At 37.5% G+C, this 17,185-nt stretch overlaps 1 protein-coding gene across 1 annotated transcript in view; it reads left to right on the forward strand.

Annotated features, from left to right (window-relative positions):
* Positions 1 to 17,185, forward strand: part of shank3a (SH3 and multiple ankyrin repeat domains 3a) — a 167,383-nt gene that overhangs the window by 67,978 nt on the left and 82,220 nt on the right. Inside the window, exons 8-11 of the mRNA XM_029281382.2 lie at positions 9,572 to 9,649; positions 10,109 to 10,175; positions 12,323 to 12,552; positions 14,490 to 14,659. Coding sequence (XP_029137215.2) covers positions 9,572 to 9,649; positions 10,109 to 10,175; positions 12,323 to 12,552; positions 14,490 to 14,659 — 545 coding nt within the window. The remainder of the gene's footprint in view (positions 1 to 9,571; positions 9,650 to 10,108; positions 10,176 to 12,322; positions 12,553 to 14,489; positions 14,660 to 17,185) is intronic.

The raw sequence follows: 17,185 nt of genomic DNA on the forward strand, positions 1-17,185 counted from the left end.
TTGTCGTGTAGGTTGGAGGAATTTGTGTTTCTGTCCGTGAAAGTATGAAAGTACTGTATGTACACATGTTGTCTTTTTAATGGTGCTGTAGCATTGAACCTACTGGGCTACGGTTTCTTGCTAAAGTACACTTATGCAATGCACAGACTCACTGTATAGAGCCCTCTGAATAAACTACAAGACCTTATTGATCTTATGTAAGACACTGTGTGACCCTGCCCTCCAGTAACATTTTTGACAGACTCGTTCCCTATCTAAGTTCTCAACTTCTCCATATCAACAATCTCTATTTTTCATCAATCCTATCGAAAATCAAAAGGTCACCCATCTTTTTTTTCCTCAACTCCTAAAAATAATCTTCCTCATGATCAGATTATCTGAATCTTTGGATCTTTCTGTTAAAGCAGCATCCTTATAGGTGTGAGTGCAGCACTTCCTAAATTCACCTTTTAAAAAGTGCTGCATAAATAACTTCAACTACTTAGTTAAAAAAAAAGCAGTATAGCATTCATATCAAGTTTTCCTCTTTGTGTTTGTGTGTGTGTGCTTGCATAGAGACACACACACACACACACACACACACACACACACACACACACACACACACACACACACACACACACACACACACACACACACACACACACACAAACGTATACTTGAGTTGCAGTCCAAAGCAGAGATATCTCTTACGAGGTCATTATCTTCACTGTGATTGCCTGTTGTGATAATGGACTGAGAGGGCAGATTGAGGAGAAGTGGTCCAAGTGGGAGTGTGGCTCCAATATGGTTAGAGATCAGGACTATTTTGTCATGTGGGCGGCCATCACTGCAGCTTTAACACAGCGTGTCAGTTGCAGCTTGGATAAAATGAGAAAACACTTTTTTTTTGGTTGGACTTATTTGTTCAATTGTTTGTCTTAAAAAAGGAGACGTGTGGCTTCGAGACATAACTAACTCTGGGACTGTGCTGTGTAGCACGAGGTAATTACTGAGGTGTTCATATTAGGATCAATGATTGGCTTTGATCATTTGTTCACATTGACAAGATCAAGATTTCCGCCATGACACTTAAGCAGCTTACAACCGCCTGCTTTTCAATAGATTTGTTTTATTTTGAAAGATAACCTTGGCCTCCTTTGCACTTTTATTTGCCATAACGTCCCATAAAAAGGCAAGAACAGCGACTTTCATATGGTCCTCAAACCCAAATCCAATTTTGCTTATATTTAAGGACTCCTACAAATGTAGAGCTAAGATATATAGTTGTGTTTTTAAATATAGCAGGGTACATGGTAAACAGCTGGACACGATCCAGTCCCAATCCAGCTGCACAGTAACAAATTATCTGTGCTCTAGTAAGTATTTACAGCAGCGGAATGGTATTATTAAGAACAGATTTAGCACAGATTTTTGCAAAATAAACCCCAGTGCCCCTTTTTATACATTGTATATATAAACATACAAACTCCAATCCAACTCATATTTATTTATAAGCGTCTTTCGTTTCTTTTTTTTCCTCTGAAAATGTTTATAAAGTCATACGATGTCAAGCATCTTTTTTTCTTAGGATGACCATGGATGACTGTTTGCTAGGTGTTTGTTTTATAAGTACAATAACAGCAACATAATATCAGAATCAGAATCAGAATCAGAATCGGGTTTTATTGCCAAGTACATTTAAACATGAAAGGAATTTGACTTGGTGTGTTGGTGCTAAACAATTAACAAGGAAATACAGCAGAACTAGAAACAACTTAAAGGCTTTATATGTGATTTTTTGATCCAGCAGATGTCGCCCTTGAGCACCAGCATGAAACCAAAACAACTGGCGCTGCATTGTTGTGTTAGCATGCTAATGCTAGCGATCTTTATTCTGCTGGTATCTTCACACTGCATGTAAATTTACCTGAAATGAGCGTGATCTAGAAACACAGTTAAGCAGTGAGTACAGTATGTTATTCTTCTTTTCTCTAGTCCCTCAATTAAACAACTTTTATACACGAGGGGAGGAGTCAGCCGGCCGTCCAGGCGATGTAAACAAACTGAAGATAGGACTCTGAAAACTCTGAAAACATCACAGACAGTGGGACTCGGGTGTTACACCCATTGTAGACAGTCATGACTCAGAGTTATTTTCAGAGGAGATACTTGATTTCTATTACATTTAAGCGTGAAAAATCACATAGAAAGACTTTAAATAATACAGAATAAGAAGCTATTACAATATATAAAATATAATTCAAAACTGTAAAATGTAATTTATAAAATATAAAAAATAAAAATAAAAAACACAAAATGTACAAAAGATGTGTAATTTGACCCAATTGCTTTACAATCCAAAAATAAAACATGAAGAACATTTTACAGTATCACATACCTTCAAACCTCAATTGTCCCCACCAGGTGATATCTGGAAACCCCAGCCTGAGAGGATTGGTTCTGTGGATTCTATTTCTATATCTCTCCATAGTTGCAGCTTATAAAATAATAAAAAGCTTTTATGGTCTTATGAGGTTATGATAAAAAAAGGGAGCGCACAGAGAGTGTATATGTTGGATTGAGAACGTGTTCTTTATCAGGAGAGGTACATGGAGACTTTTGGGGGATGAGGGCCGTTAAAAGCCGGCTGCTCAGAGAAACATGTTAGTGGGCGATATGGTAGAAGCTTTTCTGCTGCTTCATTGGAAGAAAGAAAGCAGTGCTCACTTCATGAACATTAAATGAGCACTTTACTCCCCATCTCCCTCTTTCTCCCTCTCTCTTTCTATCTCTCCCTCTCTGCTCTCTCGTTCCTTCTCTCTCTCTTTTTCAGACGAATGTGTACACGCATGTGTGTGTGTGCATGTGTGTGTGTGTGTGTGTCTTGTTGTATGTTTTAATTGTAACTGCTCATTCCAGTCATGAGGAATGACCTGCTTCAACTGGACTGGAACACCATAGTCTCAGGAGACAGTGTGTGTGCGTGTGTGTGCGTGTGTGCGTGTGTGTGTGTGTGTGTGTGTGTGTGTGTGTGTGTTTGCAGCATGAGAACAAATACAATCAGAGATAGAAAGGATGAATAGTTCAGTACAGTTGTTGTCGTACGACTTTTTGTAAGTGTATGGACTGCTAATAGACATCCTAAAGCCTGGGTGTGCTCCCACTGCTCGAGACAGCTGTTAGCCTGCCTGAGGAGGCCGAACACCATGTTAAGCTGATTGATCCAAAAAAACAGTGTCTGATAGCAGGGTTCCAGCAGGCTCGAAAAAAAGTCCCGGCTGTGATGATTATGTGCCATTACAGAAAGAAATGGGCTCGTAGAATTGACTGACAAAGTCCTGGTGGTAACGATCAATTCATCCATGTTGAGAGAGAAAAGAGAAAGCATCAGATAGAGGATTGTGAAATAGAGAGGATGAATGACAAGACGACATAATGAGCTTGATCAATGGCCTGAATATCCCATTTTTTCTCATCTTACCCAGTCATTAACATTTATTTAGCAGGTTTCAGCTCGGCAGATGTGGTCAGCCGTTGTAAATGGAGGCATGGCAGGGGTCTTTACTTGGCAGACAGATCAATATTAAGGGGCCTGGATGTGTGATTGAGGAAGCACTCACTAGGGAACTGCAAGTGGGGACAACACTGATGAGTGAAATCAAAGCCAGGGAGTGTACCACACATACATCTGTCTCGAGAAAAGTCTTTTTTTTAATAAGCTTGAGACTTGTGTTTTAGGCTACAGTATTTGTTTTTTGTTTTTGAAGAAGTTCTTATCTGAAGTGTTTTATACGACTGTCACAGTCCAAGGTAAAAAATCAAGATCTGCATTCAGTGGAGGATGCAGAAATCTGCCCCTTCATTTCTAATGAGAAAAAAGAATGACGCTGTAACTTGTAAACATCGCCGCAAGTTTCCATCTGTCACACTCTTTACACATAACTGCCCGGCTTTATAACTGTAAAAGCGCCTTGACTTAGACTTACTGCATGTATTCCTATGTAGCTAATGTAATTACATCTAGCAAAACCATGGTGAAGACCACTGGAATGGTTTTCTTAATGAATTCCTACAGGAGGCAGTGGAGAGAAGAGCAAGACAGATGCTCAAACTGTAATTATCCTCAGCATGTTTGTGTGCACGTCTGTTCATGAAATGCATCTGTGCGAAAGAGTGAAGACTTTCTCTAAAAGACACATTTCCTAAAATGTAGCTGGGGATGTTCCCAAAACCTATTTTATGTAAATATTTAAACATGAACATCTTTCAACATCAACACACTACACACACTCAGTCCAATATGACAAGTTGTTTTTTTGTAACACATGCACAAACATGGAGTTTAGCCTCTGTATGTTAGACCAGTGGTTCATAAAGTTGGTTAGTGTTACCATGCTTTGCCTCATGGTCCAAAAAGTACCACCAGCTTTAATCTTTCACATTTCCAATATCATATATGCAAGTTTTTGCTCCCCTGTCCTCGTCATACAATAATAATGATACAAGAGACAAACAAATAATAATAATTTTCCAATTTAAATAACAGCAACTTTTTACTTAGATTTCCTTACACATCTAAAATCCAAAGATATAGCTCATTTAATTTGGAGGAAATCATTTTTGTTGTTGTAATTAAAAAACAGTCTGCAAATATACATGACATCTCCTGGCTTTTATTCTGAGTGATTCACTGTGGTATATGACAAGCTGTTCAGGAAATTAATGTATTGAATTTAACTTTGAATATATTGAATGAAGTCTGAATATATGGAATGAAACTTTGAATATATGGAATGAAACTTTGAATATATGGAATGAAACTTTGAATATATTGAATGAAACTTTGAATATATTGAATGAAACTTTGAATATATGGAATGAAACTTTGAATATATGGAATGAAACTTTGAATATATGGAATGAAGTCTGAATATATGGAATGAAACTTTGAATATATGGGATGAAACCTTGAATATATGGGATGAAACTTTGAATATATGGAATGAAGTCTGAATATATGGAATGAAACTTTGAATATATGGGATGAAACCTTGAATATATGGAATGAAGTCTGAATATATGGAATGAAACTTTGAATATATGGGATGAAACTTTGAATATATGGGATGAAACTTTGAATATATGGGATGAAACTTTGAATATATGGAATGAAACTTTGAATATATGGAATGAAGTCTGAATATATGGGATGAAACTTTTAATATATGGGATGAAACTTTGAATATATGGAATGAAGTCTGAATATATGGAATGAAACTTTGAATATATGGAATGAAACTTTGAATATATGGGATGAAACTTTGAATATATGGAATGAAACTTTGAATATATGGAATGAAGTCTGAATATAGTGAATGAAACTTTGAATATATGGAATGAAACTTTGACTTCATTCAATATATTCAAAGATTCATCCCATATATTCAGACTTCATTCAACATATTAATTTCCTAAACGGCTTGCCATAGTGGTATAATATAAATATTTATATATATATATATGGTTTAAAAGGAAAAAAGTTTAGGAGACACTGCCACACTTTCATAAGCATCCAACACCACCGGCCCCATTATTGCTGTCCTAGCATTTGCTTCATAATGAATATAAACACCATTCAAAGGGCTTGTCTGGTTTTCTCATGGCTGTGTGCTGAATTAGTAGAAAAGACTGTAAAACTTCACAACAAATAAGATGAAATAATTATGTTGACTATTGAGCTTGCCTTGAGTTTTTCTTTAACTCATTTTGTTTTTACCTCTCTGCAGGTCCCCTTCCAACCACTAAGATCTCAATAAATACAAATATGTCATCACTAAAGCACAGGGACGTACAAACATGTACTTTTGCCCTCACAGATATGTCCCAAGTAAAATGTAGTAGCTCAAGTACAATTAGGTTGAATTATTACGCTGTAAAAAGAGATCATTGAAACTCTTATGTTGAATGTGTGTGTATATATGTCTGAGCAAATTGTGCATAAAATTGCATAATGCACAGCTGGTTAGCAATTAGCTAAGCTTACATCCGTAGGCGTTTATCTTAATGGGTCTTTAGTTTAACACTCTCAGTCACTGTATACGGTTATAAGCAGCAGGAGTTGTCATGCATTATTTATAACACCTGCCCTATTAACAAATAGCCCCGTGACTTTATCATCAATGTTTACATGATGTTTGCAGGTTTGTACGTTTCTGCTTCCCACCTGACACCGTAATGATATCCAGCCTGCTCAGTTTGTCCGACACAGCACCCACATAACTCCCCCCTAAGTGACTTACCAGAGGACGGTGCTCCAGTGCATCAGTGTTATCTGGCATAATACTAGAGCGGGTTCATCAGATTTACCCTGGTTGATGATGAGTAAGATCACATGAATGGAATTAACTGAGCTCCATGTTCAATGAATGGGCGTGTGCCTGTCCCTGACTGTGATGACAGGAGTCACACGAGTCACTGTGCCGGTTGGAACAGCAGGGCTGAGTCCTGTTCATTTTACTCTGTGTTAAATTACATATCGACCCTGCCGAGCCAGCACACAGCTACATTACCATGCCTATCCATCTAAAATTGGAGTTTAGCCAGAGGGGCTGCTGCCCATTTATAGAAGAAAAAAAATATTGCACTAGTGTGACAGACACAAGGGAGGATGTATGGAAATGACAATACAAGGACGTCAGTTTTGTGTGAACACATTTATTCTATTTTAGCCACAGATTCATATTTAAATGGCTTTTCAAATAAAATAAAAAAGGTTTTATACACTCAATTGCGCACTTCAGTTATTCGCTTTTGAATTGTTACATTATTATATAATCTTTTTTTTTTTTAACTGTCTCCTAACTATTTTTATAAATATTCTCCTGGCTTAAAGCAGGGTCATTCTGATGTGGTTGTTTGACAAAGTATGTTTTTACTTCTTTCTGTACACATCAACGATTCCCAGACAAAACGCTCTAAACTTTTATTAAATCATAAAATCTAAAACTATACATCCACCCTTATGCCCACCAGACAGGTGCTCTCGGTTTCATTGGTCAGGACAGGTCTTCATCTCATTTTAACTGTTCCAGGCACCAACATAGTCTCCAAATGTGTTTTCATTTCCACACACTAGATGCACTTGTAGTTCGGGCACCTTTGAAGCTAAGGCTCTGTCCAGATAAGAGAAGTCTCAAGTGAGAATACATGAGAAACTGAAGACACATACAAACATATACAAAATGAGTTTATCAGTTTAAAACAGTTCATGAAGCATAAAGGGACATATTAAGACACATTTAATAACCACAAAATATATTTAAAGGGACACTTCACCCGTTGAAACATGAATCTGTGTTGACGTTGGGTCATATATGTAGAAATGTGAAATACATTTTGAAGTTGGAGCCTTCTTGACCAAGAAAAGACAGAAAGTGTCTTTTTGGCTCATGTGGATGAAAGACACCAAATCCCAGAATGCACAGCACCGCAGGCCACTCCCTATATTTATATATTTTTTTATATTATTAAAGCCATTATCAGCTTTCTCCATAGGGCCTGTTAGCATAGCTTCCAAGCAATATGGCGGACGTTAAGTTTGGATTCTGGGAGTGAGTTCCCACCCACTGATCTGTGATTGGTCTGTAGCTTCAGTGGTCGAAAATATGAGGAACTAGCGTTGTAGTTTCACCCCGCTAACTGCAACAGCTTCCAGTGACGCAAAAATCATCATTTTGTGTCACTGGAAGCTCCTTTTCAGACTCAGAAATACAAAGATTTCTCATCTCAGGGGAAAATGAGGGCGGGATGCACGAGCATTCAAAAATACTACCAGGTTTCTAATGATACAAAGATTAATGCAGATGGGTGAAGTATCCCTTTAATGCAAATGGTTGAAGTATCCCTTTAACAATCACAACTAGTAGAGATCAAACTTATATTCAACATAGCAACATATTGCTCTTAAAAAACCTGTTTACACTGAAAATCAAACAGTAAACATTCTTTCATTCTTATTCTGTGATTCGTTTTAAGACAGGAGCTGTTAAAGTTAATAAACTAATAAAAGTGAAATAAAAACCACAAAGATATTTTTGTGATGACCTCATTGAAGGTTAATTGTGATTGATATTCCAAAGATGAGTTAATTAAAATTTCCTCTGAGCCACAAGCTTTGTGTTTTTTTTGTGTGTGAATCCCGTCTGTTCTACTTTAACATCAGCTCTTTTGTTCACACAACATTTGTCAGGGGGGAAAGTGTCGCACTTAAATCCCAAATGCAAATAATTACACTTATTCCCTTGCTGGCATTACAGTCTTGTTGGCCAGCAGTCTCTTCCTGTACAACATCAGCAGTTAAAAGAGTGATCATATCCATGTGTGACTCATTTCAGCCTTTCGTAACCCAATTACGAGACATGCATTTCATTTATACCGACATCACTCTCTAACCTCTATAATCTTATGTAAGGTGGGTTGTGGAAAGCACACTGCCTGTCAGAGTCATTCTTAATCAGCCCCCCATCCTTACAGACATGTTTCTTTTGGAGTTGATCAAAGAGGTGACTTGTTAAGCAGCCTCCGGCAACATCTGTCGCACCGCACAGCCCGTTGATAATTACATTACACTTAATATTCTGCTTTTTGAAAACCAAATCATGTTCAAAATTGTATCAAGTTTTGTTCTTTTAGTCATTTTAATTAATTTTGAAGTCATTTAGTCCTGCCTCTGCAGCATCGTGTCTGCCATGTTATTTAGTTTCCTTTCTTTAGCATCCACACTTATATTTGTTTAGATAGATAGATAGATACTTTATTGATCCCGAGGGAAATTCAAAGCATCCAGTAGCAGGTTACAAAGACATGACATGAAACATTTCTTACAAGTTAACCACAAAACCGACCCCCCCCCCCCCCCCCCCCCCCCAGATTTAAAGACTACCCCTAGATTAATCAAAATTTTTTAGCAATGTTTAAAAAAAAGAATATTATCAAAAAACAGACAATATAACAGTCAGTGCAAACATTAAAGGTGCGATTTAGATTTAAATAACTGAGGTAATCATTAAAGTGTCCGACTAGAGGCTGACTCTTGGGACAGCTGTGCAGATGGGAAATGGAAAAAGGAAGATTTAGTCCAAGAGTCACTGTGTGTGTTCCCCCTGCCATAACCGTGAGGTGTTGTACAGACGTATGGCCAGAGGGACAAAAGAGTTCTTCAGTCTGTCTGTGGAGCAGGATTGTGACTGCAGCCTGCTTAGGCAAACGTAACTCTAAATCTGAGCAGAGTTGATATGTCACTTTAGGTGCACTTTATCTGATGTGAAATTTAAAATCCTGCCTACACTGGTACACAAACACCATCACACCTGACTTATGCTCTATAAACCACTTTTCTATAACAGAGAGGCCAATTAGAAACTTAGCACCCACAAGAGCTCCGTCCATCACTGTGTGTGTGTGTGTGTGTGTGTGTGTGAAATTTTGTTTATATTTGTTTGCATGTGTAAGTGTATGTTGTTTCATGTGAAAAAATAATCACACACTTATGTCATTGAAGTCAAACATATATCTCTCTGTTGTTATTCAGGACAGCTGTGCACGAGTTCTGCTGTTCAGAGGGGCGAATAAAGAGATAAAGAACTACAACAGCCAGACCGCCTTTCAGGTTTGTGTGGAACCACTGCATGCAACTGTGCTGACTATTATGGTGTTCATCTTTGACATGACAGAGCTTAATCGATTGAATCACAGTGCCCCCCCACCCCCACCCCGACACACACACACACACACACACACACACATGCGGGCACACTGGCTTAACCTTGCTGTCTATGTTTAAATGCCAGCCTTTCTGGATGATGAACTCTGTGTGAAATCAACACTGTCACACACTTCTGTTTAGATCACAGTTAATTAGTTTGTACACGAGGCAGGCTGCTCCGCACAGTTGCCAGAACATTGCCACATATAACGATTTTACACATCTGCCAGAACACAGGCCAGAGAAAAAGTATTTTTTTATTGTCATCGTTTTTTTTCCCTTTATTGACTTAAATGTTATTGTGTATTTGTCGTCACTTACCGGTATACTTTTTCTCTTCCCTCTAAACCTTTTTTTCTCCAGGTGGCTATAATAGCAGGAAACTTTGATCTGGCTGAAATCGTGAAGGTCCACAAACCATCAGATGTTGGTATGTTGACAGCAGCTGTAGTGAATCACCTACAGGCGCCTTCATTATGTCATAGATTTATCTGTAACATCAGGAAAAAAAGTAGATTTCCTGGTTGGGTGGTTGAGTGTCATTGCAGGTTATATTCAGGTGTGGGAAAACGAAAGAGAGGAGATGAAATGTGGGCACAGATGTAGAAAAAAGGTTTCAGGATTTGATTGCATCCCTGCTGAGTTGAGATGTTCTGTGACATGATCACAAATGGAAACTCTGCCATCTAGTGTGCACTGAATGTAACATCCTGCTTTTTAACCTTTTTTCAATGGTGAATCCATTTAACAACAAACAGGTTAAAATAAAAATCACATTGAATGTATTGCAGTGTAAACTTTTATACACTTCACATAATTAGTGTGGGGGGAAATGTATTTCTTTCTTTAGCCCATTTTTTTTGTCTTTTACTTTCCAGTTTCACAAGATGAGATAAGATGGGATATACTTTATTGTCCCTAAGGGGAAATTTGTCTTTGACTCTGTCCTGCGGTCACAAGCGAATTAAAAAATACATAAATACAGATCATACAAAACATGTCACAATTCAAAATATACTTAAAAACACATTCCTGCAGCTGTGACATATTCACATATATCACAGCCCCTTGGCACATCCTACATCCCCTCATATTCAGAATATTATTGGACACGACACAGCGGTTCAGTCTCGTCTGAGAGACCCTGAATCTTCTCCCAGAAGGTTAAAAGCTGAAACTCAGAGTGAAGAATGTGGGTCTTCTGCACCTGTCTAACAACAGACTCTTCATAGAGTGTTTGGAGGGGTGGGTGTTGACTTTTATAACACAAGTTATCTGTGATTTCAACTGAACAGACCAGTGACCATACCAGGTGGTTATTCCAAATTCTATTTAATCTTACCAGGAAAATATTCTCATTAGACACAAGATCTCCTTTTCAAGAGAGTCCTGGCCAAGACGGCAGCATTCAAGATTCAGACAGAGAACAAAAGACAGATAATAAAGAAATATTACATCAGTCAACAAATCATTAGCCTGCAGCAGAGAAACATGTGCTTACAGTCCTCAAATGATCTTTTATCCTGCTTTTAAAAATCTTACAAGCCAACTAAATACTCTAGTTTAAGGTGACTCTGCAGCTCAGACCAAGATGATGGAGCAAACACACTGAAAGCACTTTCACCAAAGACAGGAGGACTTTGAGGAATCAAAGACATGATGAGTCCATAAGATCTGATAATGCTTTAAGAAACAGCAGTGTAAGGCAAGGCAAGTTTATTTATGTCGCACATTTCAGCAACAAGGCAATTCAAAGTGCTTCACACAAGACATCAAAACGCATCATGACAGAGGAAAGAAAAGAAACATTAAAATAGAACATTTGAAAATATTTTCAAATAAAAATAATTCAAATTAAATTAATTGAAATAAAAATATATAAAGAGTTAAAAGTTACAGTGCAGAGTTAAAGTTTAAAATCTTATTAAAATTGTTTATTAAAAGGCAGCTGTAAACAGGTGTGTCTTCAACCTCGATTTCAGCAGACCTGCAGTCTTCTGGGAGTGTAAAACAGCAACATGATTTTCTGTTGAAGTCCATAGACTCTTATTCTGTGTAAAAAAGTCCATAGACTGTTGCATTCTGGAGCAGAGACTCTCAGCATGAGTCCTCCAGCTGAGTGTGTTGTCAATATGAACCCTGTGCTCCTTGGAAGAGCAGACCTTTAATATCAATATTGAAGTTGGTAAATGGCTTTTTCTTATGACACCTCACATGGTTCTTAATTTGTTTATTGAACAATTTGATCTCTAATAAAACTGAAAAAGACACTTTTCTGATTTTAATATTTAATCTCTAAGGTTTTGCATCAGTAACAAATATATCATTAGATCCTTTCGTAAAAGTCTGTGTATCGTTTATTGCTCGATTAACACACCAAACTGTATGTAATCATAGCCTACTGTCAAAGATGTGTAACCTAATAAGAAGCTTTATTCAAAGTCACCTAGAGATTTGTGGATTTGTCACTTCAAAGGATTCATCTCCTTCTCCTTGTTACGGCAGCTTCATGTGAAAAAGTGAATTATTTAAGAGGTGATTTTTTTAGGACAGCTTGTGTCTCCTTTTTCTCCTCAGTGCCTTTCAGGGAGACCCCGTCCTACACCAACCGTCGACGTGTGATGACTGGCCCCCTGCCCTCGCCACGATCCCTGCTCCGCTCTGCGAGTGACAACAATCTGAACGGGGACCACGATCACATCCACGGTCAGCTCCCCAGAGAAAGCCGCGGCCGTCAGGGTCACTCCCCTGTTCCCTCGCTGAGAAGCCTGCCAGCTTTTGGGCAGCAGCACAGCAGCCTCGGAGAGGTGAGATGGAGACAATGATTCTGTGAGAGTGTATATATTACTTACTGTCCTTTTATTTATGCTCTTATCTTAACTCCTCTTATGTTTTAACTTGGCAATTTCTTATCTTACTTACTTTGTCTATTTATGTTTTAGATGTATAAATACTTTTTATTTTATTTTTTATTTTTTGTTGATAATTTCTTCACTTGTTTCTATTTCTTTTCCTGCTCTTACCTTCTTATTGCTGTTCTCTTTTTATTTACTTTTATCTCTTTTAGTTTCTTACATCTTTTTAAATCTTTGGTTCCTCTTGGTCTCAGCTCGTGTTGTTGGGTTCTTATGTTTCCTGGGTTCTTATGATGGTTCTTATGATGGTTCTTTTGTTTCCTGGGTTCTTATGATGGTTCTTATGATGGTTCTTATGATGGTTCTTATGATGGTTATTTTGTTTCCTGGGTTCTTATGATGGTTCTTATGATGGTTCTTATGATGGTTCTTTGTTTCTTGGGTTCTTATGATGGTTCTTATGATGGTTCTTTTGTTTCCTGGGTTCTTATGATGGTTCTTATGATGGTTCTTATGATGGTTCTTATGATGGTTCTTTTGTTTCCTGGGTTCTTATGATGGTTCTTGTGATGGTTCTTATGATGGTTCTTGTGATGGTTCTTATGATGGTTCTTATGATGTTTCTTTTGTTTCCTGGGTTCTTATGATGGTTCTTATGATGGTTCTTATGATGGTTCTTATGATGGTTCTTTTGTTTCCTGGGTTCTTATGATGGTTCTTATGATGGTTCTTTTGTTTCCTGGGTTCTTATGATGGTTCTTATGATGGTTCTTTTGTTTCCTGGGTTCTTATGATGGTTCTTATGATGGTTCTTTTGTTTCCTGGGTTCTTATGATGGTTCTTATGATGGTTCTTATGATGGTTCTTTTGTTTCCTGGGTTCTTATGATGGTTCTTATGATGGTTCTTTTGTTTCCTGGGTTCTTATGATGGTTCTTATGATGGTTCTTTTGTTTCCTGGGTTCTTATGATGGTTCTTATGATGGTTCTTATGATGGTTCTTCTGATGGTTCTTATGATGGTTCTTGTGATGGTTCTTATGATGGTTCTTGTGATGTTTCTTGTGATGGTTCTTGGGTTGGTTCTTGTGATGGTTCTTGTGATGGTTCTTATGATGGTTCTTATGATGGTTCTTGTGTTGGTTCTTGTGATGGTTCTTGTGATGGTTCTTGTGATGGTTCTTGTGTTGGTTCTTGTGATGGTTCTTGTGATGGTTCTTATGATGGTTCTTGTGATGGTTCTTGTGATGGTTCTTATGATGGTTCTTGTGTTGGTTCTTGTGATGGTTCTTGTGATGGTTCTTGTGTTGGTTCTTGTGATGGTTCTTGTGATGGTTCTTGTGATGGTTCTTGTGTTGGTTCTTGTGATGGTTCTTGTGATGGTTCTTATGATGGTTCTTGTGATGGTTCTTGTGATGGTTCTTATGATGGTTCTTATGATGGTTCTTGTGTTGGTTCTTATGATGGTTCTTGTGATGGTCGGGTTCTATATGTCTGTTGGGTATCGTGCACTTTGGGTTCTTTTCTGTTGAATTGTATTTAATTATTTTTAGTATTTTTCATTTGTTCTGTTCTTGTTGTTGTTTATGTTCTTCTGTGTTTGGTTTAGTTTGTTTTTGTTTTTGCTGTTTGTCAAAGCACTTTGTAAACCTGAGTTTATAAATAAAGTTATTATTATTATTATTATTATTATTATTATTATTATTATTATTATTATTAATTGTTAAAGGGAAGAAACAATGACAGAAGATAAGATTGACATGCCAACATTAAAACAGTGTCTTAATAGTGTCATCTTAGACGCAGCTTAATTTGTGTCCAGATGTTCCAGCCACAGTGTTTTTAAACGTGCACATCATAATACTTCTCTCTTATTCTGCTTTTGTGTCAGAGCCGACATGGAGATATCCATGACAGCAGTCTCCAGAGTACGGGCAGCTCCAGATCCTCCCATTCCCGTTCCCCTTCACTACATCACTTGCATGAAGAGGAAAAGCCAGTTCCCAGAAGATCTCACAGCTATGGCTACCCTCACGGACACAGCCATCGTGGAAGACTCAGGTTTGTTTTATTTGCTTTAACCTCAAATATTATTTTCAGTGATTGTTAAAAAGCAACAATATTTAACTTTTCCACCTTAAAATAGTTGCAATATGCCCTGTTTTAGCTCCCTATCCACAAAAGAGTTTGCGCTAATGATATAATAACTTTATTTATATAGCACCTTTTAAAAACACAGGTTTACAAAGTGCTTTGACAAACAGCAAAAACAACAACAAACTAAACCAAACACAGAAGAACATAAACAACAACAACAACATAACAAATGCAAAATACTGAAAATAATTAAATACAATTCAACAGAAAAGAACCCAAAGTGCACGATACCCAACAGACATATATAACCCAACCATCACAAGAACCATCACAAGAACCATCACAAGAACCATGATAAGAACCCAGGCAACACAAGATGAGACCAAGAGGACCAAAGATTTAAAAAGATGTAAGAAACTAAAAGAGCTAAAAGCAAATCAAAAGAGAACAGCAATAAGAAGGTAAGAGCAGGAAAAGAAATAGAAACAAGTGAATAAATGATCAAAAAAAACAAAACAATAATATTAATAAAAATAAAAAGTATATATACATATAAAACATAAATAGAAAAGTAAGTAAGATAAAAAGTACACATGTGTACACATAAAAGTAAGTCTGTAAAAGTACATTTTAAGAAGAGATTTAAAAGAATTGAGGGAATCTGCGAGTCTATATGCCGGCACTCACATGGATCTCAATGACGGTAAATTTGCATAGGAAGGTGGGAAAATTTGCACTGTTTTTTGGGAATATGCCTTAATTTACATAGATGCAAATGAGACACACTCTCTGCTTGACAGTGGAGTTTGCGTGCATTTCACCTTTTGGGTGTGCTTTGTGGATTCCGCACTATTTCTATTTCTCTCCTTTGCACAGGTTTTAGCGCCCCGCAAATCTTCCCTAACCAAATTTCTACACATTGTTGTTTTTAACCGAAGCTGGTTAAGAAAACAAAATCCTCCATACAAAAAGAGTCTTCTCCCTCTTCCGTATTATTCATGTGTAACAGCCTAACATTCAGTTTTGGCAGCTATTATCTCTAAATAGATTATCTGTAATTGGTTTTGTTATTAATCACCTACTTTGATATTTAAACAAGAACTCAAAAAGCAAATAGCACCGCGTGATGTTGTTGTATCACTTATTACTCATCAGTCTGCATTCAGCTTTTTTTCCCCCCCCATCTGCTACAGCCTGCTACTGGTGATAAACATGACATAACATTAATCAGTGCAAAATCTTTTTTTTATTTACTCAAACATCAATTCCAGGCTATATATAAACATCCCTTATCTGTCAAAACTTTACTACCAATCTCCCAGTGAAGTGATGTATATTGCACAAACTGGGAATCTGAAAATGCATGTAAATAAAATGAAGCTGGATATATGGTGGCTGACTGAAACACTGATCAGGATAAGACCTGTTGATTGCACCATGTGTAAATGTTGTGCCACCTGTGCTCCTCTCAGAGTGTGAGGACAGTTTGTGTGAGTGGTGTGTTTCTGTTACAGACAGCAACTCGATTGACTGATTTTATTGTTTTTAGTTATGTGTCATGCACACATCCTTAATGAGAGTTCATACACTCTGTACATAAGAAACACTTTACTCTTGATCTCCTGAGTATCACAGAGTAACCTATTTAGAAAAAATAAATAACATATTACTTAAATAGAATACAGATTTCAACTCATTGGACCAGATATTTTTATGTAACAGTCTAGGTGAAAAAGGCAGCTTTTTGTTGTTGTTAGGAGAACAAAGGGTAAATCAAATAATAATAGTGTTCATTTTTGTGTTTGTTAATGCATAATGTGTATGTAAAAGCACTTGCAGAAGGAATATAGGCATGGTTGTTTGCACAGCTCAGTGACATACAGATGAGAAAGAGGCTAATAATGATCACCATGGGGACCAATTGAAGGCTGTGAGAGACTGAGAGACAGACTCCGAAATTAGAGCTATGAGTAATGTCATTGGACTCGACTTCTCGGTTCAAAACAGCTTGTCACTCAATTGATACATAAATCCACAGATGTAGTTATGCTCCTGGGATGCTTGAACAAATTCCCCTCCGTTGCACGATGAACCACAAGACAAACTATGGCCCGGATCACATCCTGGAGCCATGAGTCACCTGGCACTTGTTTTTGTTAAGCGTTTTAGTATGATCATATGTCAGAGCAAGACTACCTATGTACTAATGTGATTCCTGGATGTTGTAACACCGTGTGTGTGTGTGTGTGTGTGTTTGTGTGTGTGTGTGTGTGTGTGTGTGTGTGTGTGTGTGTGTGTGTGTGTTTGTGTGTGTGTGTGTGTGTGTGTGTGTGTGTGTGTGTGTTTATGCATGTGTACTGTGTGCGTTTGTGTGAAACAGTCTGTTGTCTGACAGGGGAATTGCATTACAGACGCAGCTCCAGCCGCACTCCCCTCACACTCTAATACTCTCCTGTCACTTTTACTCCATCCATCAAAGACTCTCTATCT

The sequence above is a fragment of the Labrus bergylta genome, chromosome 7 (genome assembly GCF_963930695.1).
Source record: "Labrus bergylta chromosome 7, fLabBer1.1, whole genome shotgun sequence".
Classification (NCBI taxonomy): domain Eukaryota; kingdom Metazoa; phylum Chordata; class Actinopteri; order Labriformes; family Labridae; genus Labrus; species Labrus bergylta.